Source organism: Rhizophagus irregularis, chromosome 17 (genome assembly GCF_026210795.1).
Source record: "Rhizophagus irregularis chromosome 17, complete sequence".
Lineage (NCBI taxonomy): Eukaryota > Fungi > Glomeromycota > Glomeromycetes > Glomerales > Glomeraceae > Rhizophagus > Rhizophagus irregularis.
The window spans coordinates 4,302,385-4,325,694 of record NC_089445.1 but is presented as its reverse complement, the minus strand read 5'-3'; the positions used below and the strand labels follow the sequence as shown (position 1 = coordinate 4,325,694).

At 26.6% G+C, this 23,310-nt stretch overlaps 9 protein-coding genes across 9 annotated transcripts; 3 read left to right on the top strand and 6 right to left on the bottom strand.

The window, feature by feature from the left end:
* Positions 1-2,500: 2,500 nt before the first annotated feature.
* OCT59_009633 (uncharacterized protein) lies at positions 2,501-3,670 on the bottom strand (the record flags this gene model as incomplete). Its single annotated transcript, XM_025308593.2, has 2 exons — positions 2,501-3,349; positions 3,434-3,670. 2 exons carry the CDS (start codon positions 3,668-3,670, stop codon positions 2,501-2,503), a joined length of 1,086 nt encoding a protein of 361 aa, XP_025182790.2.
* A 6,816-nt stretch (positions 3,671-10,486) lies between these two features.
* On the top strand, positions 10,487-11,877 carry OCT59_009632 (uncharacterized protein; the record flags this gene model as incomplete). The annotated part of the gene is made up of 4 exons (XM_025325108.2): positions 10,487-10,848; positions 10,937-11,250; positions 11,323-11,480; positions 11,743-11,877. 4 exons carry the CDS (start codon positions 10,487-10,489, stop codon positions 11,875-11,877), a joined length of 969 nt encoding a protein of 322 aa, XP_025182791.2.
* Positions 11,878-12,813: 936 nt separating this feature from the next.
* On the bottom strand, positions 12,814-13,389 carry OCT59_009631 (uncharacterized protein; the record flags this gene model as incomplete). The annotated part of the gene is made up of 1 exon (XM_025331766.2): positions 12,814-13,389. The coding sequence occupies one exon, from the start codon at positions 13,387-13,389 to the stop codon at positions 12,814-12,816; it is 576 nt and encodes a 191-aa protein (XP_025182792.1).
* Positions 13,390-14,969: 1,580 nt separating this feature from the next.
* On the bottom strand, positions 14,970-16,200 carry OCT59_009630 (uncharacterized protein). The gene is made up of 2 exons (XM_025315418.2): positions 15,492-16,200; positions 14,970-15,394 (listed from the first exon to the last, which is right to left on the bottom strand). The coding sequence occupies exons 1-2, from the start codon at positions 16,126-16,128 to the stop codon at positions 15,093-15,095; spliced, it is 939 nt and encodes a 312-aa protein (XP_025182793.2). The 5' UTR covers positions 16,129-16,200; the 3' UTR covers positions 14,970-15,092.
* An 883-nt stretch (positions 16,201-17,083) lies between these two features.
* Positions 17,084-17,509, top strand: OCT59_009629 (uncharacterized protein; the record flags this gene model as incomplete). Its single annotated transcript, XM_066133713.1, has 3 exons — positions 17,084-17,120; positions 17,241-17,335; positions 17,423-17,509. The coding sequence occupies 3 exons, from the start codon at positions 17,084-17,086 to the stop codon at positions 17,507-17,509; spliced, it is 219 nt and encodes a 72-aa protein (XP_066000128.1).
* Positions 17,510-19,078: 1,569 nt separating this feature from the next.
* OCT59_009628 (uncharacterized protein) lies at positions 19,079-19,777 on the top strand (the record flags this gene model as incomplete). Its single annotated transcript, XM_025310391.1, has 1 exon — positions 19,079-19,777. The coding sequence occupies one exon, from the start codon at positions 19,079-19,081 to the stop codon at positions 19,775-19,777; it is 699 nt and encodes a 232-aa protein (XP_025182794.1).
* Positions 19,778-20,218: 441 nt separating this feature from the next.
* OCT59_009627 (uncharacterized protein) lies at positions 20,219-21,035 on the bottom strand (the record flags this gene model as incomplete). The annotated part of the gene is made up of 8 exons (XM_066133712.1): positions 20,219-20,260; positions 20,350-20,401; positions 20,489-20,531; positions 20,628-20,639; positions 20,705-20,714; positions 20,780-20,891; positions 20,945-20,953; positions 21,028-21,035. 8 exons carry the CDS (start codon positions 21,033-21,035, stop codon positions 20,219-20,221), a joined length of 288 nt encoding a protein of 95 aa, XP_066000127.1.
* Positions 21,036-22,201: 1,166 nt separating this feature from the next.
* On the bottom strand, positions 22,202-22,536 carry OCT59_009626 (uncharacterized protein; the record flags this gene model as incomplete). Its single annotated transcript, XM_025315420.2, has 2 exons — positions 22,202-22,429; positions 22,501-22,536. The coding sequence occupies 2 exons, from the start codon at positions 22,534-22,536 to the stop codon at positions 22,202-22,204; spliced, it is 264 nt and encodes an 87-aa protein (XP_025182796.2).
* Positions 22,537-22,734: 198 nt separating this feature from the next.
* Positions 22,735-23,193, bottom strand: OCT59_009625 (uncharacterized protein; the record flags this gene model as incomplete). The annotated part of the gene is made up of 3 exons (XM_066133710.1): positions 22,735-22,843; positions 22,911-22,987; positions 23,071-23,193. 3 exons carry the CDS (start codon positions 23,191-23,193, stop codon positions 22,735-22,737), a joined length of 309 nt encoding a protein of 102 aa, XP_066000126.1.
* Positions 23,194-23,310: the final 117 nt, after the last annotated feature.

Sequence of the window (23,310 nt, the reverse complement as noted above, 5' to 3'; positions counted from 1 at the left end):
ATTCAAACTTGTAGGATATAAAATTACTGTATATATCATAGTCTAGGTTAAGGAGTATGGTATCAGCAGAAATAGACTGTTTTTGTATGCGCCGTCCGAACTGTTGCTGAACTGATGATTTTCAGAAAAATGGTTACATGTCTGAGTTTCTTCGGAATAAAACAAAAAAAATGATCATTTTCCAGAATTCTTTTTATAGGGCAGCTAGTTTGTTTTTTAGTGTTAAAGAGTGGGTTTCATGAAGGCAAAAAATTATTTTTGACTAAAGAATCTTATTTATTATTTGTCGTTTGAAGCTGGTCATACGTATGATTCAAAAATACTAAATAACCTTTTATTCGCGGGATGCTGTATATTAAAAATGAATTAAGAGGCTTTTTGATCGAGGCCCACCAACTGATGAGAAAATATTAAAGATGTCGCCAAGTATTCAATTGGAGATTCAATTTCTGACATTTTTATCAAATTCGGAAAGTATTCTGGAAAAATGGAAATGTTTCGGAGTTAAATTTTTCTTTTCTGAAATAAATTTAGGCGCTTATACATGAGTAGTTATCACAGTAAACTGTTCGTAAATTCATAATATTGCCCTCAGATCTTTAACCAAACGCCAAAGATCACGTGAAATGCTTCCAGTTCCATACGTTTGTTTCAGGGGATGTCTAAGCCGTGTTCGATCACGTGATACAAACGTACCTTGATTGGACACTATAAATAGACAGACATTATGATTGGCTTATGATCACGTGAACGAACATGGCTTTTAGACGACTTGTTTCAGGCATCTGAATGAATTATGTAAAAAATGCTGTAGAACAATGTGATCATCTAGGGCGTATTTCAATATTTCATGATACTTTTTTAAGTCTATAAAAGGAACAAGTTGTTTATTTTAATCTAATTATAAGATAATTGGTACAAACATATTGAAACATAATAAACAAATAAACGAATAAACTGATGTGTAGCAATAAAATTTTTACACAGGGGATAAAAAAATTTTTTTTTAACATTTTATCAAAAGAAAGTAATCAATTTATTTTTATTATTATTATTTTTTTTTTTTCAAAAAAAATTTTATCACACAATTAACTTTACATGATGATCATTGAAATGGGTATCAAATTAAATTAATAAAATATATAACAAGGGTTCATGTTTAAAGGGTAGTTAGGATTGTAAAAATGCAAAATATATGGAAATTGTGTTAATTAATTTTTTATTCATCTTTTTTCACATAATTTTTCATGATAGGGGACTTTGTAGTTACGTCAACTTTTTTTAGCGTCATGCCAGTGATTAAAATTCATTGTTACACATGCACTTGTGTGTTTTTAAGGTTTAGATTTTTTTTTTACGAACGATAAGAAAACAGAAATATCAGTTAGGCATATATCCACTAATCTTCCTCTTAATCCATTGGAAACATTTAAATATAAATATTAAACTAATGCTAATAAGATAAGATGATAATGATAATAATATGGATTTCGATCCAATTAATTTAATTAATAATATTTTAAAGATTAGGAGATAAATAGTACTGCTAATTAAAGAGTGTAAACGCAATAAAGGAAGATGAAATTTATTTTTTAATACATAATAATTTTCGAACTTGTTAAAGAATATTTATATTTTTTGATATGTTCATACTGAATTCACGTCAACGACGTAACACAATGTGGCGCAACTTGAGATACGCCACTAATTAAATGTTCTTCCATCTTTACCACCGCTGCTTTTACAATCATCACCATAGAGTTATTAGGCGTGGAGTATTCAATATGGAGGTGGGTGTTGAATGATCGTGGCACATGACAACAATCATCTTTAATATTGAATAATATTTGCTCTTTTTACCAAATTTAGATATAACAATATCTGATATATATTCACTACGTGCCATTATTATTTTGGATTTAATGCACTAACTATTTTGCACATATGGAAAAAATGTCCTATGTAGGGAGAAACATTGAACATTTTATACATTTTACATTTTACATATCGGCTGATTAGAAACATCAAGCCAATTAATATTTAAACTCAGTTGATGGGTTTATTATATAACTGATGGTTGCTTATTGTCATTAGCATATAAAATTATGGGAGGCTTTTCTGATCAGCTAATATGATACATTTTATTCAAAAAAAAAAATAAAATGAAATCGGAAATTAATGATTTGAATGATAATAGACCACAATCAATTTAATGATAAATACGATCACGTCTCAAATTCCCGTATCTGAAATTTAACAATATCACAAACTAATCCAGTTTTAGAAAGTAAATTGAAATATTAAAGGTAATCTTAAATCTGGTTATATTGATTTAAGATTATCTTGTTTAATTTTTTTTTTTATTGTTCAGTTAAATTAATAAATTATATATAAATATATACAGATAAAATATATACAGATATGATTGATAAATTAAATTATATATACAATATTTACAGTTTGATATAAAGAAAGAATTAAAAGAATTATGATTACTACATTAGTCATCAACCATACATTCTAGACATTCAGTTCTTAGTAGATTCTTATTTAATTGTACACTGTTAAAATCAAGTAAGCGACTTGTATAAAACGCTCGTGGATGAGTAGTAATATTATTCTGTACAATTGGTGCATTTATAAATTCCATAATTTGCTCTTTTTTTTTTTCTTCAATATCTTCAATATTTTCATTATCATGAAAGTAAATCCAATCCCTAATTGTTTTAAAAACCTCGGATGTTGATGGTCTTTCATTTGGATCTTCATCCCAACACCTTTTCATTAAATTAGTGTAACATTGTGGGATGCCTTTGGGAATTTCTGGGCGTTCACCTCTACAAATATCTAAACTAAGTTGGAGATTATGGTCTTTATCATTAAAAGGTGGAACTCCAGATATAAATTCCCACATGATCATAGAAAAACTATATATGTCGCTAGCTTTAGTATAAGAATTACCCCTTAAAATTTCTGGAGCCATAAATGGTATAACACCATAAATGTCATCTTTTTTTAAAGATGATTTAATAGGTCTACATAAGCCTAGATCGCTTATGAATACTTTAACTTTACCAGTTACGTATTTATGTAGTAAAATATTACCATCATGAAAATCACAATGTATAAGATTTACATAATGAATATCTTGTAGTCCAGAAATAATCCCAAATAACATATATAATTTTTTTTCCCAATTATTTTTGCTTATTGTTTGCAAGTTTTCTCTTAGGCTTCCTTCACTTGCATAATCCATGATGACCATGTATCCATCAATACCCGAAATTTTGGTAAACCCATGTAGGTTTATGATCGCAGATGAATATAAACAATCCTTATGATATTTCCACTATAAAAAAATTTAGATATATTAGCATAACTGAAATGAATTATAATTAAAATTTAAAAATGAATAAATAATGCATTATCATACTTCAGTTAGAAATTCGTTTATATTTTCGTTAATATTATTGTGGCATTTAAGTACCACATTAACAGGTTCACCACTTTCTAATTTAATAATTGACTTATATACGGTTCCATTTCCTCCTTTATCAAGATATGTAATATCTTTAATTTCCAACGTGAACCATTTTAATGTCCATTCGTTCAAGAATTCATCTAAAAGTGTGTTTCCACTTGGTACAAGTCTATAATTTAAAAATAACATTAAAATCTATATAAACCTAAAATTAAATAATAATAATAATAATAATAATAATAATAATACTTACGCTAAAATTTAATTGTATAAATATTTATGAAAAAATTAAAGAATTCAGTTATAAATAAATATTAACAAAGATGTAATAATAATAGAGTTAAATAAATAACTTACGTCCTACTATTTATTAGTTAATAAAAAATTTAGTTAGTTTTAATGTAAATATTATAAATATATAATAATAATATTTAATAAATAACTTATTAACTTACCAACTAAAATAAATTATCAAAATAATTTTTAATTTTTTTAATAAAGAATTTAATCAATTTAAATTATATGTAATTTTAAGCAATGAGTAAAATTAAATAACTTACGTCCTATAATAAAGAATTTAATTAGTTTTTAAAAATTATATAAACAATGTAATTGATATAATTAAATAAATAACTACTTACGATCTATATTTATTGTTAAATAATTATTAATAAATAAAGAATTTAATTTAGTTCAAATTATAATAAAAATTATAAATATGCATAATAATAATAATAAAATAACTTACGCTCTATGAATTTAGTTAAATTTATAATTACAATATAAACAATTAATATTACATAATATTTCAATAATAAATAATTCATAACTTACGAACTAAAATAAAAATAAAAATAAAAATTTAGTAATTATTAAACATTATATAATATGTAATAATAGAATTAAACAAATAACATATAACTTACTATCTAAAATAAATTTTATTAATATTTTTTGTAGAGAAAAAAAAATTAAGTTTAAATTATGATATAAATATGTATAATGGAATTAATTAAATAACTTACACACTATATTATTATAAATAAAGAATTAAGTTAGCTTAAATTATAAGCAAATAATAATAAATTTAACTAAGTAAATAAATAACTTACATCCTATTATATTATTAAATAATTTTTTAAATGAAATTAATTAGTTTAAATTATACGTGACGTGGATTATTATATTATTAAATAACTTACGTCCTATAATTTTTTAAATAAAGAATTTAGTTAGTTTAAATTATATGAAAATATTATAAATATGTAATAATAGAATTAAATAAATAATTTATAACTTACGAGCTAGAATAACCAATTTTTTTTTTAAAAGAAAAAATCAAGTTAAATTATGATATAAATATAATGAAATATAATTAATAACTTAGTATAATTTACCATCTAAAATAAATTAGAATTTAATTAGCTTAAAATAGGTATAAATATACTGTATAATAATAGAATATTTAATTTACCTTCTATTATAATTAAATAATTTTCCATAATCCATAATAAAGAATTTAGATGTAAATATTACTATATAAAATATGTAATAATAGAATAAAATAAATAATATAACTAGTAACTTACCAACTAAAATAAATCATCAAATAATTTTTTTATATAAAGAATCCAGTTAGTTTAAACGTATAAATATGTTATATCTGATATTAGAATTAAATAACTTACTCCCTATTATTATTAAATAATTTTTAATTAATTATAATATAACAAATTTAAATAAATATTAATATAATAAAATTAAATAAAATAACTTACATTCTACGTCCCTAACTAATTATTTTAAATAAAGAATTTAGTTAGACTAAAATATATATATGTATTACTGTATATAACATGTAATAATAACTCACCATCTAAAGTAAAAGTAAATTATCAAAAATTAATACAGTTTAAATTAATGTAATAACAGAATTAAATAAATAACTTATAATAACTCACAGACTAAATAAATTATCAAATAATTTTGAAATATTTGATTAATTATGAATATTATATAAATAGAATTGATCAAATATTTTATAACTTACCAACTAAAAAATAAAGAATCAAGTTATATATATAAATTTTATATAATAATGTTAATAGAATTAAATAAATAACTTATAACTTACTAACTAAAATAAATCACCGAATAATTTTTTAAATAGAATTTAGTTAGCTTAAGTTATAGTATATTATTAAAATATTCACCGATGCCCCCGAGCATCGGTGTATATAATTTACAAAAAAATTCATCGGTGTATACATAATACCGATGAGATAAAAATAAATAACTTACTTTCTATATTATTAAATAAAGAATTTAGTTAGTTTAAATTATATATAAATATATAATAATAAATTTAAATAATAATAACTTACGAACTAAAATAAATTACCAAATAATTTTTTTAAAATAAAGATTTTAGTAATTTAAATTATATGTAAATAATAGTAATAGATATTATATTAACTTACGCCCTGTAATATTATTAATTAATAGATAATTAGACGTATATATTATTACAAAATTACAGATATATCATATATATAAAGTATATCACTTACAACCTAATTATTTAAATAAAGAATATAGTTAATTTGAATTATATGTAAATATTAAGATAGACATGCACGATATAATTAAACAGTGTAACTTACTTTCTATAAGATAATTAATTTAAAATAATTATTAAAAACTTAGTTATTCGAATTTTACGTAAAATACGATTAAAAAGAAATAAATTGATAACTTACTGACTATATTATTATTTATTTTTGTTAATCATTAAATGAATTGAATGGATTGTTTAATTATATAGAATACAACAAAAAAAAAACTAATTCTTTCGTTCAAATTATAACTTATTTAACTTACGATCTAAATTATTTTTAATAAGAATATAGTTAGTATGAATTATAGGACACGGGATGTTTAAAAACGGATCACGTGACAAAGAATAATTTCAGCCGGAATTAGTAGAAATATAACATCATGTGAATCAGTGTTATAAATTCCGCGAATGATAGGCGCTACTAAGAAAAATGACGCCTAATATTTTCAACGAAATACGCGGGAAATAAAAGTATTGTACGCTGTGTCTACTGCGCGAATCCAATTTACATCATTGCTGATGTGATATAACATAGGATTTTTATTTATACACTAAAAAAAATTCGTTGCGTGGTGACGTATGACAACTGATGGCAAATTAATAACACACGATCCGTTTATAAACACCATGAGAAATATATTTCAGCTTGTTAGTGTATTTACCTTTAAGTTCCTTGTCGCTGTTGTCGCTGTTGTTGCTGTTGTCGCTGTTGTTGCTGTTGTTGCTGCTGTTGCTGCTGTTGCTGCTTGAAGCTAGTTTTATTATATCGCGAATTTAGTTTAAAAATTGTAAATAATTCTAATTTGTATTAAATATTATATATTTTTTACCTTCTTCTTCTTGGTTATAACTCATGGTTTTCGTTGTTTATTCAAAAAAAGATGGAAAAACGCAAAATATAATTTTTTTTATAAACCGCAAAATATAAAACGAAAAATATAATTTTTTTATAAACCGCAAAATATTAACGCGGTATATATATATATATGAATTGTAATTATAAAAATATTATCGGTCTTTGACCGATATCACATTCGATAAAAGTATTATTGGTTATTCTATTAGAATTTGTTATCAATAATAATATTTATGGAAATGCATTATACGTAAAGCACCAAACAATTCAAATAACCCTCTAAATGATTTGTTCAAAATAAGTTAAACCGGATAAATTACGTCTGTTTAAATGCATAATAAATAAAACGATAGACCGGTTCCATGCGAACGTTCTCAGTATTTGATATCATATCACATGATTTTATTTCTGAGGCTTAATAGTTTTTAGAGAAAATAAAATGAAAAATTCGGATAAAAAGCAGGATCGAAACATTTTTAATTAGAAATTTCTTTGTTTATATTTTTAAAAATATTGTAATAATATACATATAAATCAATTATAATAATATTTAATCTACCGCTGTTTCATTTACAATAAAAAAATAATATTTAATCTATTTAATTTACCGCTTATGCATGAGAGTTTTTTACCGCAATCTTAACAAAGTCGCTTTGAGTATGTTGTGTCACCCGATTAAAAGTGACATCGACATAACAATTTTTTATATTTTGCAGTATAATTGCAATATCTTATGTAATTTAATTATAAAGTATTTTTTTTTTATAAACCGCAAAATATAAAACGCAAAATATAATTAAACAATTAACGCGGGTATATATATATATATATATATATATGAATTGTAATTATAAAAATATTATCGGTCTTTGATCGATATCACATTCGATAAAAGTATTATTGGTTATTCTATTAGAATTTGTTATCAATAATAATATTTATGGAAATGCATTATACGTAAAGCACCAAACAATTCAAATAACCCTCTAAATGGTTTGTTCAAAATAAGTTAACCGGATAAATTACGTCTGTTTAAATGCATAATAAATAAAACGATAGACCGGTTCCATGCGAACGTTCTCAATATTTGATATCATATCACATGATTTTATTTCTGAGGCTTAATAGTTTTTAGAGAAAATAAAATGAAAAATTCGGATAAAAAGCAGGATCGAAACATTTTTAATTAGAAATTTCTTTGTTTATATTTTTAAAAATATTGTAACAATATACATACATATAAATCAATTATAATAATATTTAATCTACCGCGGCTGTTTCATTTACAATAAAAAAAATTAAATATTATGATAGTATAATATTATTTAATCTAATCTACCGCTTATGCATGAGAGTTTTTTTACCGCAATCTTAACAAAGTCGAAACTTTGATTATGTTGTGTCACCCATTAAAAGTGACATCGACATAACAATTTTTTATATTTTTCAGTATAATTGCAATATCTTATGTAATTTAATTATAAAGTATTTTTTTTTTATAAACCGCAAAATATAAAACGCAAAATATAATTAAACAATTAACGCGGGTATATACATATATGAGAATTGTAATTATAAAAATATTATCGGTCTTTGACCGATATCACATTCGATAAAGATATTATTGGTTTATTCTATTAGAATTTGTTATCAATAATAATATTTATGGAAATGCATTATACGTAAAGCACCAAACAATTCAAATAACCCTCTAAATGATTTGTTCAAAAAAAGTTAACCGGATAAATTACGTCTGTTTAAATGCATAATAAATAAAGCGATAGATCGGTTCCATGCGAACATTCTCAGTATTTGATATCATATCACATGATTTTATTTCTGAGGCTTAATAGTTTTTAGAGAAAATAAAATGAAAAATTCGGATAAAAAGCAGGATCGAAACATTTTTAATTAGAAATTTCCTTGTAAATATTTTTAAAGATATTGTAATAATATACATATAAATCAATTATAATAATATTTAATCTACCGCTGTTTCATTTACAATAAAAAAAATTAAATATTATAATATTATAATAATATTTAATCTATTTAATTTACCGCTTATGCATGAGAGTTTTTTATTGCAATCTTAACAAAGTCGAATCTTTGATTATGTTGTGTCACCCGATTAAAAGTGACATCGACATATAACAATTTTTTATACTTACCAGTATAATTAGTATAATTGATGTAATTTAATTGTCCTACCCCGTGAAAAATTTTTATCCGAATTTCTGTAATAACTCCGTGAAAATCTAAGCAATTTGGGTTAATTTCCAATGTTTTGAGGTTAGAAATTCCGGGAATATGATTATACAGAATAAATTTTTTTTTTATAGAACCATCATTAAACGTTAATAACAGAAACTTTTTTTTCGTTTGAAAAAATTCTTTTTTTTTTCTTTAATAAATTCTTTTTTTTCTCTTTAACAATTAATAAATTATCAAAAACAAATAACAATAACAAAAAATTAAAATAATTACAAAGATTTGATATTCCGGTAATTATTGAAACAAAAAAAATCCTAGAACTGTGTTTCGATATTGATAGGATATTATTTTGTTCTTAAAAAGAACTCTGATAATTACTATAAATAAAACTTAAAATAATTTGTTTATATTAATTACATGACCAAATAAGAATAAAATTTTTTTTTTTATTATTATTATATAGATATATATGATATAAACGTTCAAATAATGAATCCATCAAAGAATTCTGCTAATTTTTTTTGGGTAAGTATTTCGGAGTTTGTAATTTTTTTTTTTAATTGTTTCGCATAGATTTAATACTATATAGTTTTTCAAATAAAAAATAAAAAGAAGAAAAAAAAAATTTACCAAAAGTAGATTACAATAACAATTTTTTTTTAAAGTTTGGATATGCAGAACAATTATCTGATTTATAAAGTAATAATAATAAACTCCTGCATATGATATTTCAAAAATTTTTTTTTTAGTGTGACAAATTTCTACAAATGATTTCCCACACAAAAAGTTTTATCGGCTGCTGTTCTAAATGAAACAATTAAAAAATGGATGATTGGAAGTTTCAATGCATATTGGCGCTAGAGTTGGGATCCAGCTTCCTTTTTTTAGAACATTACTTCTCAAAAAAAGATTATTGATATTTTTTTTTTTTGCTCTTGATTTTATGAAAAAAAAAACGCCAACCCGTTTTTTTTTTAAAAAATATTAATATACAAAGATTAAGTGACCGAGTATATAGAAAACTATTCCATATATGCATATTCAATCAATAAATCGCCAATAAAGTGTGGTGTTAATGATAATGTGGAATATTCTGAATATTCTGGTCCGACTTTGCATGAACCATCAGGTAATAAGAAATACCTCAATATAGGATACACATAATCACAAACATAATAAATTATTAATAATCATTCGATTTATAAAGGTATAAAAATAAGGTGGATTTTGACGAAAAGGAACTATTAAGTACTGATAAATATCTCTCAACTAATATATATCTAAATTTATAAACTTTTTTAAATAAAAAACTGTCATTATGAGTTTCGAAACCGTAACTATAGCTGGAGGTACGGGTAAAGTGGGCCATTTTATAGCTGAGGCATTTTTGGAAGATGGCTCCTATCGAATTAAAATTCTTCGACGGAAGTCAAACGAAGAAGACAGCAATGAAATGGCTAGATCGTTGGCTTCCAAGGGAGCAGAAATTGTATACGTGGATTACTATAAAAAAGATGATCTCGTCAAAGCACTTCAAGGAACCGATGTTTTAATTAGTGCTTTAAATATGGATTTTGTAGGAGGTGCGTCCTATTATGACGTTCAAACCCCATTATTAAACGCTGCCAAAGATGCTTCGGTAAAAAGGTTCATCCCATCCGAATTTGGTGTAAAGATGAAGTATGTTTTTTTTCTTTCCTTTTTTTTTGTTTTTTTGTTGTATGTTAATTTATGATAAAATTTATAATGATTTTTTTTCTTAACAAAGGTATAGAGCTAATCCATTAACGGATAATAAAAAATTATTTAGAGATAGTGTAGAAAAAAGTGGTCTCGAATATACGTATATTTATTTCGGAGTACTCCAAGAAGAGATTTTTCTGTGTGGGTTTGATATCGAAAAGAAGAAAGCTACATTCTTTGGTGATGGTAGCAAAAAGATTCCCACCACTTCTTTTTCCGATTTTGGTAAATATATCGTAGAGTCACTTAGAATGCCAGAAGCTCGTAATTCTGAAATTACTGTTGCTGGCGCGAACATGTCTCCGTTTGAGTACCTTGAGATATTTGAAAAGGTTACTGGTGAGTACATATTCATTTAATCATTATTAATTCATGAATTTTTGCAGTAACTAATTATGATGGTTTATGAAGGTTCGAAATGGGAAGTGGTTGTAAATAGAAAAGTAGTTGACGTCATATTCTTAGATAGATTCATGGCTGCAGTGGCGCAAGAAGCGGAGTTTGAAAAGTTGGACAATGATAAATTCAGTTTCGCTCCTAGACCTGTTTCCGAAGTTATTGAAGAGCTCGTAAATCAAGTGTCGGGGTGAAAATTGAGAATACCAACATCTCCGCCAATGATATGTTGATCATAGATCATATATAACCGCGAATATACCGTGATATGGTCGATTTGTTATGACTGTCAAAGAAATTTTGGGGTAATATACTCGATACTATGATTAGAGAAACAGATACTGTAAGTGAAATTTCTTTAATAAAAATATTACTATATTGTATTACGTATTTACTTTACGTATTTACTTTCAAAAATTCATTTAAAATCTTTAGGTTTCGAATTTTACTTTATCATATAACATCTCGGACATCACTCCAAGTGGTACAACGTATTACGATAAGTTAATGAAGTTCTTGGGATGTTACACGTATAAAGATATCGATATCGCTTACTTTAAAACATGTTAACGTTAAACTGCTTTCCTAAGTAGAATCAATATATAATTGAAATGGTGGGACTAAATGTATATAATTCTGCTATATTTACAGTTTGTAAAAATTACAAGAAAATTTTATAACAAATAAATATTTATATATAGAATATATTTGTTTATTATTATGATTAGCGACTTTTCTTTATAGATTATTTGATTGTATCGAAAGGAAAAATTGTTTTTTCGATCACAATATCTTCTTTTATTAAAAAAAAAAATTGACATTAATATATCTGCTGCATATTGGTAACATCATGAATCAATGAATGTAGGGTTCTTTATTTTTTCAATACGCCACGGATAGTTGAAAATTTTAGTACGTTCTTTATATGATTCATTTTTTCAATACGCCACGGATAGTACGACTCTAATAAAATATTATTTAGATTATCTAAAGTTTTTTAGAATTATAAACATGTTTTTTATACTCATCAATCCAATTTGCCTTATATACTTTATCAACTTCATCTTTCGCGGTATATGTGAAACATTCAATATTTACGGTACTAACCATATGTTTTTAATTAATTAACTTGCAACATTTAACCATGATTTATAGTTTTTTATAATGGCTTAAGTTATGAAATTTGTGACAGATTTGTTTATTAGAATATAAATATAAAAAATTTATTCAGTATCATACATTTCCCTGTAAAAAAAATCGGTTCGTTTTTTATATTCCGTCTTTTTTCCGTAAAGGGCTCGCTCATATATCCGGAATTAATAACCTTATATCTCGGAATTTATCGAATTATTTACATTTTCCGTGAATGGATTCGTGAAAGGCTCATTTTTACAGAAATAACGGATAAAATTTTTTATAGGGCATTTATAGATAATTTATTGTAAACAACATATTAAATGATTAAAACAAATTTATAAATGAAATTTTTTAAATGAAAAAAAAAAACTACAAATTATAGTATTCATTATAATTATAATAAGGAAGAAAATAAAAATGTTCATTTTGATTATCATTATCATTGTAAAAAAATGGATCATCGCTGTTATCGCAGCTTGTAATATAATAATTATAAATAATAGGTGGAAATGTTTCTAGTGTTATGGCTGTCGGGGATGGAACGGAGATGGGAGGTTGTGTTAATGAAAGGGAAGGTACTTTCTGAAGTTCCGTTGATTCAACTTCAGATGAAAGAGATATAAGTGAATATCTCAATGCATAAATTTCATAAACCCGCTCAGCTAACTTCTTATAAACATTTTTTTCTTGAGGTGTGGCGCCGTTCCATAAAATACTTGCTGTTTTACTTATTGTACGCATATTATGGTTTCCACTCTTGTTTGCTTCTTTGGAAACATTGAGTCTGCATATTAAGAAAGAATTAGGTGGCTTTTTTGCTTTTGATTCAATTGAAGCAACGAATAATTCTGGATCATTAAATAATGGTGGGAAGATATTCTTCCTATCTAGTTTTTCAACCAATGATGTTGCCAAAAATTCGACGGTAAAATGATTTTTTTCCATTTTGACAAAATGTGAGTGGAATATTGTAGAAAAAGGGTAATGTTTAAGAGTTTTTTCTTTTTCTTTTTCTTTTTTTTTTTTGAAAAAAAAATGAAATAAATTTAAGTCCTATATATATAAATTTTTACATCAACCGTCTACAAGAAATTTGGCTTAGATGACCATCTACAATATGTCACGAAAGTTACGCATGACTTTTGCTTTCAACGTACAGACTTTAGACAGTAACCAAAAAGGACCATCCATCAGTGAGTGACCTTTGAGTAACATTAAAAAATTCCAAAAAAATATTATTATAAATATAAGAATTTAGTTAGAATTTATTAAAATTGAGAAGACCCGGAAAAATCTTTTTAAATATTATAATTTGTTCACACAAACGATCTACGTAACTTGATACTATTATGGAATTTATAAAGCCTTAATAAAATTTGCAGATTCTCGGCCGAACACGTAAGCATAATCTTGGCCAAAAGTCACGATGCGATTTCCTTTTTCGGATTTTAACGACAGATGGAAAAGAAGTACCATGATATGTAAATGAATTATATAAAAAAGTACATAATAACAATGTGATCATCGAGGGCGTATTTCATGAGTTCTTTTTTAGTTATGAATTTCTGTAAAAGGAATAATGATTAGTAAAATAGAAGAATTATTCATATGTTTCATTATATTTTGTTTATTAGATTATAGTTGGTACAAAACATATGTGAAACATACGAATAGACGAATAAACATTTTACATGATACTTTGCAATGATTTTTACCAAAAAAAAAAATTCACGAGAACCTTTCAAAATCTTTAATAGGTTAATCAATTTTTTACCTGATAATGACAACAGGTTTAAGGTAATAAAAAATTTTACATTTTTCAAGAACTCCGATGTATGCATGACATTTTGATAATTAATCATTTGTTCTCCTTTGTTTGGATTTTTTTTTTTGAATTTTTTTTTTTTTGAACCTAAACAATGTATTTTTAACAAAGGAAAATAAAAATAGTTAATGAGAACAAATTTAGGTATTTATTTATTTTCTCAAAGAAAAATCATTTACTTATTTATCGGCTTCGGTTTACTCTTTAAAAAAGGGGATATTGATTTTAAAAAAAAAGGGGATATCAATTTTAAAAAAAGGGGATATTAATTTTAAAAAAGGGGATATTACCGAAATTACGCTTCAGTCGCTTCATCTAAGATATTTTATTAAATCGACATTTATTTGTTAAAATGTAAATAAGGGGATGAAACGCCAAAATTTCGAAAAAGGAAATTCTAACAATATTTGTTATTGTTACAATTTTTTATACAGAGCTGAACAAAAGCAGATTAACAAGCGTAACTATATTTAGTTAAAATCTTTATGCATAAATTAATCGGATACAGCGGAATTAAATTCCAGCACAATGTGGGAAAATATCATTTAATACTTCCGCTCTTTAGAGCTATATGTAATATAACTTATCAATTAATTTATGCAGGTTTAGCATCAATAAACGTTCAAATATAAAATTTATGACTGTATTTTAGTATTTTATAATAATTATTTAAAAAATATTTGACAAGTAAAATTGTTTTATAATGTAAAGTAAATTTATTTGATTTATAGATAACAATTTAATAAAATATGAAAATTATTGATAAAATACTTTCTAATGATAATAATAAAATAGACAAGTATATCGTAACGTATTTATATAATTAATCGTCTTTTTTGATACAAATACCATAAGGACGCACATCTTCTTCATTAGGGGAAATCCAAATTTCACCAACTTTTTTTATCGGAATTTTAATTAAATTATTTGGATTAACTCTATTTTGAAGTACAATTCTATAATTTTCACCTTCATAAGTAAATTTAGTAGCATATTGATACGCAATATTAATATCCGGAGTAGAATAAATTCCATATCCGAATGCGAATCGTTTACCCTTACTCAAAAGATAACCATCTTCAGCAATTGATCGACAGTTAAGTTTCGCAGTTCCATGATAAGAAACTAATATTAAAATTAATAAATTATTGATAAAATAAGTAAATAAAAAAATATATTCAAATATTACTTTTAAATATTGCAAATATTTTCTTTTTCTTACCTGGCCACTCATTTTGTACCGAACTTGTTAAACAACGTCTGTTCTTAACACCAAGCCAATTGTTATCTTCGTATTTATTAAGAACACTGAGAGCAATTCTATTCCAACCACAAGGACGTTTATATTCAACATTTCCTCTCATGAAAGTTATTCCTTCATCATTTTCATTTGTAAAATCATAATCATATTTTCGGTCAAGCATATCAGGATGAATAAATAACCCATAAGTACCACCATCACTTAATATCAATAAATATAAGGTATATCCATATTGTATTTTATAATCTCTTAAAGTAATTTTCCCTTCTACTACTTTACCGGAACAAATTAATATTTGTTGATCAATTGGTACGCCTTCTTTATCTTGAATTTTTGCTTTTAACTGACTAATTGTTTCATTTAAATCAACATCTACTGTTATAATTTTATCCCATGATGATTTAATGATCACGTAACTTCGTAATTCGATATTCATATCATCGGTTGGCACTTTACCACGAATTAAATGCGATTGATGAAAATATTCATGATCCAATCGAATATAACCATTATTTCGTTTTTTAATATATTCACCGTATGAAATAACATTACTATTCGTAACAGCACTTAATGCTGCAGTTAAGAGCGTATTTGACATTTTCTCGATGTTTGAAAAATATTTTTTGCGTGTGTATATTATTATATATTGGGTTTCTCTTCCCTTTTTTTTTATGAAAAAAATAGGGATATAAATTATGTTTCCTTTAAATAAGTATTTAATCAATATTAATTTTATTATTAAAGTTTTTGATTGTCACATATTTGTTCATATCGGGTATATCAATTTTATCAAAAAAGAACATAAAAGCAAAAAAAAAAAAAAAATTCTGATTTTAAAATGATAAATGTATTAAATTATATTAACTATATTTAATTAAAATCTGCATGTATAACGTGTAACCATATCCCGATTATACAATATAATTTAACCAGTTATATTCATTCTGTTGATAATCTCGGATTTGGAATTCCAGAACAGCATGTACAATAATGAATAATGTTATAAATAAAACAATTGTTTGTTATTTTTCTAAATATATTATTTGTATGACTTTCAAATTTTGGAACGATTGTAATATTCGGAATTACTAATTATTACTTATGAAGTTAAATACTTGAGTTTAAAAACATATTAGGATAAGGTCATCGAGAGGCGTACAGAAATAATTCTATCAATTATACAAAAATATAAAAATTTATATCACTTAATTCCGGGTACTGTATAACAATACTATCAGTATAGTTTTAATATTATTAAACGCTCAATTTTAAAAATTTATTAATATTATCACACCAATTATCGTAGTAGTTTAAAAGTAGGCGTTTTTGGAGCTAAAATATTTCCGCTTATATGATCACAAATCATATGTTTACTCCTCCCCTGCATGTTCCCACAACAATAATTTTTATGTTCTCATATTATGGATATATGAAAACAAATTAATATTATTAATGCGGAATAAATACTGTACATTCCAAAGAAATGCCCTCCAGGCATTAAACTGATTAAAGATAAAGCGCGATTATATAATAACTAATACAAAATAAAGGAAATGAGCATTTGTCGTTTAAAGGAAGGAATAAAAGTAAGTATGAGTCGAAATTCAACTACTGCCGCAGTTCCTTCCCACTACTTTTTCTTTTTTCTGAACCCATACGCTAATCTTATATTCTAATCCCTATCTTAAAAAATTTTTTACTTTTTTTTAGTCATAATTCTATCAACAATCTGTTTAAAACGAGTCAAAATATCGTGCGTAACACTTTTAAATGATAAATTGGACGAAGAAGAGCTGACAGTTGAAGTAATTGATTCTGTTTCATTTTGATTGACTCTCTGTGCTTCTTCAGTCGAAGATTACATAAGGTCATAAAGTCTTTTTTCTTCATAGAGATCATTAACGACTAGTTCGATGTTTTTAATCCTATCGAGAATTCCTTGCGCCTCAATGTTGATTAATGCGATTGCCGCAGTATAATAGGAATTAATTCTGCTGATCTCCACAATTAATCTATCATTAATTTCTGTGTTACGTGCATCAATTTCATAATTTCATTGTCTTTTGACAGCATACAGATAAATGGCGATCCCATGATCATAGGGATTTTCTCGATAAGAAAAGATGAGGTAATCGCCATAAATGGAATGTTTTAATTATATATTGTCCATATTTATAATTGTTTTATAAATTTGATATTAAATATTTATTTACTATTATTATTATTTTGTTTTTTATCCAGTAAAGAAATACTTGTTTATTTGATTTAATTAAACGTTTACCAGTTAATAAACTTGTTTTAATACCAATTTACATGGAGTGTACGAAGTATAGTTACAAGAATCACATGATTCTGCTTATAAATTTACAAGCGAAATGTTATTTCTACATTGATTCTAAACTACCTATACTGACATATATTATCCATAATCCATTTTCATTGTCCCAATCGATTTCTTGTAAATGCACACCGAAAAAAATAATATATTTCATCCATACCTTATTTGCCTTATTTGCGTAAATCTTGTCCGGAACTTCAAAAATTCTTTCAACACTTCTTTCAAACTGCGATATGTCAGTTTCTTTTAAAAGAGCCCACAACGGAGAAAATAATACAACAAACGTGATAAGTCTCTCAGCAAAAAAAAAACTCGGTCATGTGATTTTTGAGCATGTGATTTTGTTACATAAGGCGCAGTTGTGTCAACTGATCTATTTAACTGCCCCAAAGTCAAAATTCAGGCCGAAATTGTCCGGCCAGCACTATACATTGTGGCCCGCATTATGAACTGATTGTCACATTCATGTAACATATGTGATCACGCGATTTATAATTCCGGCCGGCACCACAAATTTGGCCAGAATACCAAATGATTTCGGCCATGTTCTTAAATTTCGGCCAGAGTTTCGCTTCAGATTTCGAACCTTTCGGATTCGGCCATGTTTTCGGAAAATTTCGTCTACATATATAATTTTGATAGCCTAATTACCTTCTATTTTAGAAGAACAAAACTAGTCGGCATTATAAAGTAATAAGAAAGTCATTTAGTCCAATTAATAAATTAATTGAAGATGTTGAACATTATTAAAATAAGCGTACCATGCCATTAACATGGAGGGGGCAACATCTATAAAATTTCACTATGGGATGTATCATATATGGTAAACAGTACCAATCTTGTACATAACATATGTCTCATGCGAAGCGCCCTTGACTATTATTATCATGTATCGGTTGCTACATACTGTATAGATTATCTCAAATCAAAGTATAAATCGGTAATCATTTAGTTGATAATCATTTTCGGTGTTATCAAATGAAGGTATAAAATGGGAATCATTTAGTCGATAACAGTTCTTCAGTTGTTTACACGCATAATGACGCTATCATGTATTTCTCTCAAATAAAATTATAAATCGGGAATCATTTAGTTCGCTATCATGCATTTCACAAAGATTATCTCGAGGACCAGCAATCACTTTAACACGTACAGATCCAGCATTATATAAGTGACTAATAGTGATGATAGTTCCAAAAAACAAAGAAACATGAATATTCCAATTTCGCATTCCGAATATAATAACATTCCTAGCCTTGGGAAAGCTCTGTTAGCCTTGGAAACCATCCAAGACCTGATGGTTATAGGTGATATCTTCTTCAAACATACTATGCAAGCTACTTGGGGATTATGTCTTGTTCACCGTCATTTTAATTTAAAGCCAAATGAAGTTATGCTGGAGCAACCCTATTATTCAGATTCACACATAGTCACAAAGGCAGTTGACGTGAATGAAGTTACTACGTCATTCACAGGATCGAGCTACTACCTCAGCGAGGAAAGTAAACTTCAAGCTTTCGAATATCGATATGGTACAAATACTTATATTGAGGAGACTATGCAGAGTGAAAAGTTCTTTGTTTTCCTACGCGAATTTGAGCAATTGCTCGTTAAGTTGGGACTCCGTAACATCCTTGGTCTAATCCCTCGGGCATATATTACATATGGTCTCGAGAAATCAAATTACGAGAAAAGGGAGAATGTCGTACAACTATTGGGAGATGGTGTGCCTGTTGAAGAAAATTCTGTGGTAACTGCGTGGACTTTTGATGAGTGTGAGATTACTGATCAAAAAAATTGCGTTACAAGAAGACTTTGCATGCCCAACCTTTATTGTGTTAAAGTTGATTCCAAACACGTGAATGTGGAAGACCACAAAGCTGATTCTTATCACGAAAAATACCCTTGACTGACCCAGACGATAGGCTTACCAAATTACTATAATAGCTCTGCATTTTTGTATTTATGTTTATTCGTTAGGAATAAGATTTCTTTGAAATGAATTATGCTTACTGTTGTAGGAACACAAAATTTATATTGTATTTACAAATATATTAGCAAAGCTATTATGCATTTATAAAATACGCACATACATTAAAAAATTCAAATGTCTTTATTATATTTTTTGCAAAGTAATAAATACGAAGTAAAAAATGATAGAGTAGCAGGATGTTTCATGGGGGAAAGCCTGCCCATGTGATGGCAGTTCCTTTCCCGCTACTCGGTATTACTATCTAAATTATTAATTTTGCTATCTAACCATAAACCAATATCATCTAAAGTACTAATGTACCCATCCTTTTTCAAGATAATGCTGACGTTGGAGTATCTTAGGGTTAGGTAAGGAAGGTTAGTTTAGGCTGAAACTTTTGCCTTTGGAGTTAGTGTTGACCTTAGGGTTAAGTAAAGAAGTTAATTTAGGCCAACGGTCAACAATTATTGAAGATAACTGCGTAGTGCAATTTCCATAGCTACACTTACTAGCCACACATGAATCACGCGCCCGAGCTTGAGCTCTGTTAATCGTGAATCACTATATAGACATCGTGTTTTTCCGTAAGAATTACATTTTGTATAATCTCTAATCTTAGCAGAAACAAGTACATTACTTTGTGCTGACCTAGTTTTAGACTCCATATTGATTGGGGAAGAACGGAATTTTTCTGTTATAGATTTACCATATAAATTCGCAAATGTTAATTCATAAATAATATTTGTTAATATAATTCTATAATGTATTTGTAAAATTATCAAAATACCTCGTGATGGTACTGGATCAGGAAAATGTCAATGGGCATTCTAATAGGATAACGTATTTTGTAAGTAGCTTGATTACATTTTTTTATCTAAAAAAAAACTATAAAAGTTAGAATTAAACAAATTCTTCTTATGATGTTACTATCTTTATCACCTGAAAAGAGTATGCTCTTTCTTGACAATGAGTTTCAATAAATTCAACCAGAGGCTTGTGTTTACGCATTTGTTGTTGTGTTGTTTCATTATTAGTCAATGTGGCATATACCCTATAAAAAATGTTCGTCCGATAAATATTCGGAATGGGGTCAATTTTCCGGACACTCGCACGCTATTATACAATATTTGTTACAATTTAATACAAGATGTGGAGATTGTGAATTTTTAACCACATAAAAAACGTACAATACCATGATGAATGTCCAATAAATGTCAAGTAAATGTTCGGAATGGGGTCGATTTTCCGAACAAAAAACCGAACAGCGTTTGGACAATATTTTTTATAGGATAGTATATTCTTTAAGAGGTTTTCGGTTATTGGTATGAAGTTTGTTGGTTGTGTCAACTGAGTTCATATTGATAGGAAGAAAAAAATAATATTACGAAAAGGACAAGAGAACTAGGCGAGCTAGTCGTAAAAAAAATTTGGTTCCTAAAATTGTAAATAATAGAATATTAAAATAATAATGCATATATCTTTATAAATTATAAAAGAAAATTTACCTCAAACATTTCATTAATTTCCAAGTCTGATGCAGGATCATCAGTTTCAAATGTTTCATTTTTCCAAATAAATATTTTGTACGTTCACGAATTAATTCTTGAATTGTAATGCATTTTTGTAATTCTGCTTTTAAGTTTGGATTATCTTTTGATTTTTCACGTATATCTTCTAATGTTTTTAAAGTTTCAAACTCATCTTTAAGTTCGTCTCTTCCTATAGCAACACCTTGTGGTTCATAATTAATAACGCTCATAATTCTTTCATCAGGATTACATCAACTGTGATGTGGAACTGTTCTAACTGCAATTAACATATCAAAATCACTTGCTAAAAATAAACATATTAAAGCTACTTGAACGGATCCAAAGGTACATCTGTGGTCAGGACTTCCATCAGTATAAAGTGATAAAATTGAAGGTAAAGGTTGATTTTGATATTGCTGATTCACAAGATTAAAAAATTCTGTTGAATTCCTTAAAGCACTACTTGGCTGAAAAACTGTATCCTTATAACATACATACACTTTCCCATCATAAAAGGATTCAGATATATTATCTGGTATATTAACAAATAGTGTAACAGATGGAGTTAATGATAACTTGGTAAAGTCATCATGATCGGCTTCAGTAATTTTTCCTTCAGTTGATGTCAAAGTTTTTTTTATTATGAACACTTGTAGATACAGGTACACCCTCACCATTTGGTACCTTATGTTTATCATCTGCTGAGATAAAACATGCATAATCTCGATATTTGATATTAAATTAAATTCGTTCATACTTAAATATAATGCGGCAGCAATGCTCATCTTCACTAGATTTTTGTAATAATCGGGATTGCACCTTATATTTTACATTAAAACATCCTGTAATGCATAGCTTTGGTAGCATATGCATTAGATAGCGCAAAATTCAATCTTATCCATTCTTCTGATGGAACTACATCATCATCAGGCAGAGGTGGTCCTTGGTATTTCATATTTAAACGAGCAATAACTCTATCTCGTAACTCTCGAATATATATAACATATAAAATATACACAACAGTATCTGCTCGGCGTTCATTAATAACAGTATTATTATGCTAGAAATAGACAAATGTAATATTAACATTTGATCGTGAATTGTATAACACAAAAATATATTTATCATTACCTCATTAAAATATCCATCAAATTCATTCCAAAACATATCAAATTTTGATCCTTGAAATCCATTATTAGTTCTTAAATCAATTATTATTGAAGGATCCCCTAGTGACATCATAGGACGCAGTCTTTCTTTCATCTCTTTACTTATTTGATCATTTGCCAATGAAGCATCGCCAGTTAAATTACGATACAACATACATTTTTCCTCATCTGTCTAGTACAATATATTGATATAATATCATTTATACGAGTAATCATCTGTAGTTTCATAATATTCACAAGCTACTTCAGTATCAGGTGCTCTCCATATAAAGTTAAGAGTTCTAAGATACTTTCCATGTGAATGCCTAGAATAAATACAGATATTTCAATAAAATAATTCTTATTTAAAGAATAGAATTACTAAAAACTTACTGATACAATCCTGCAGGTACAGACAATTGAATATCTCGGATAAAATTATGCTTTTTTATAGGATCGTTTGGTACATTCTGATTAAGATCAAAAAACCAAATAATTCTTTATTCTTAAGATCAGAATCTAGTCCAGAGTATCTCTCATCAATTTCTCCAACATGTATAGAAATAAGACGAATATTACAATTGGAAGATAGCTCACGCGCTGGATTTTTACTTTCATGAATACGTTTCATATTATTATTAGTAGCTTCAAGATGATCACTATACTTTTTCATCATTGTTGTGACTTCAAAAACATTTGATACAACTTCTTGCCAAGAAGCTTTGCATGCCCACGGTTCAGCTAGAGAAAGTTCTATAGAATTAGCTAAATGAAAAAGTTCTAAGCGTATAAG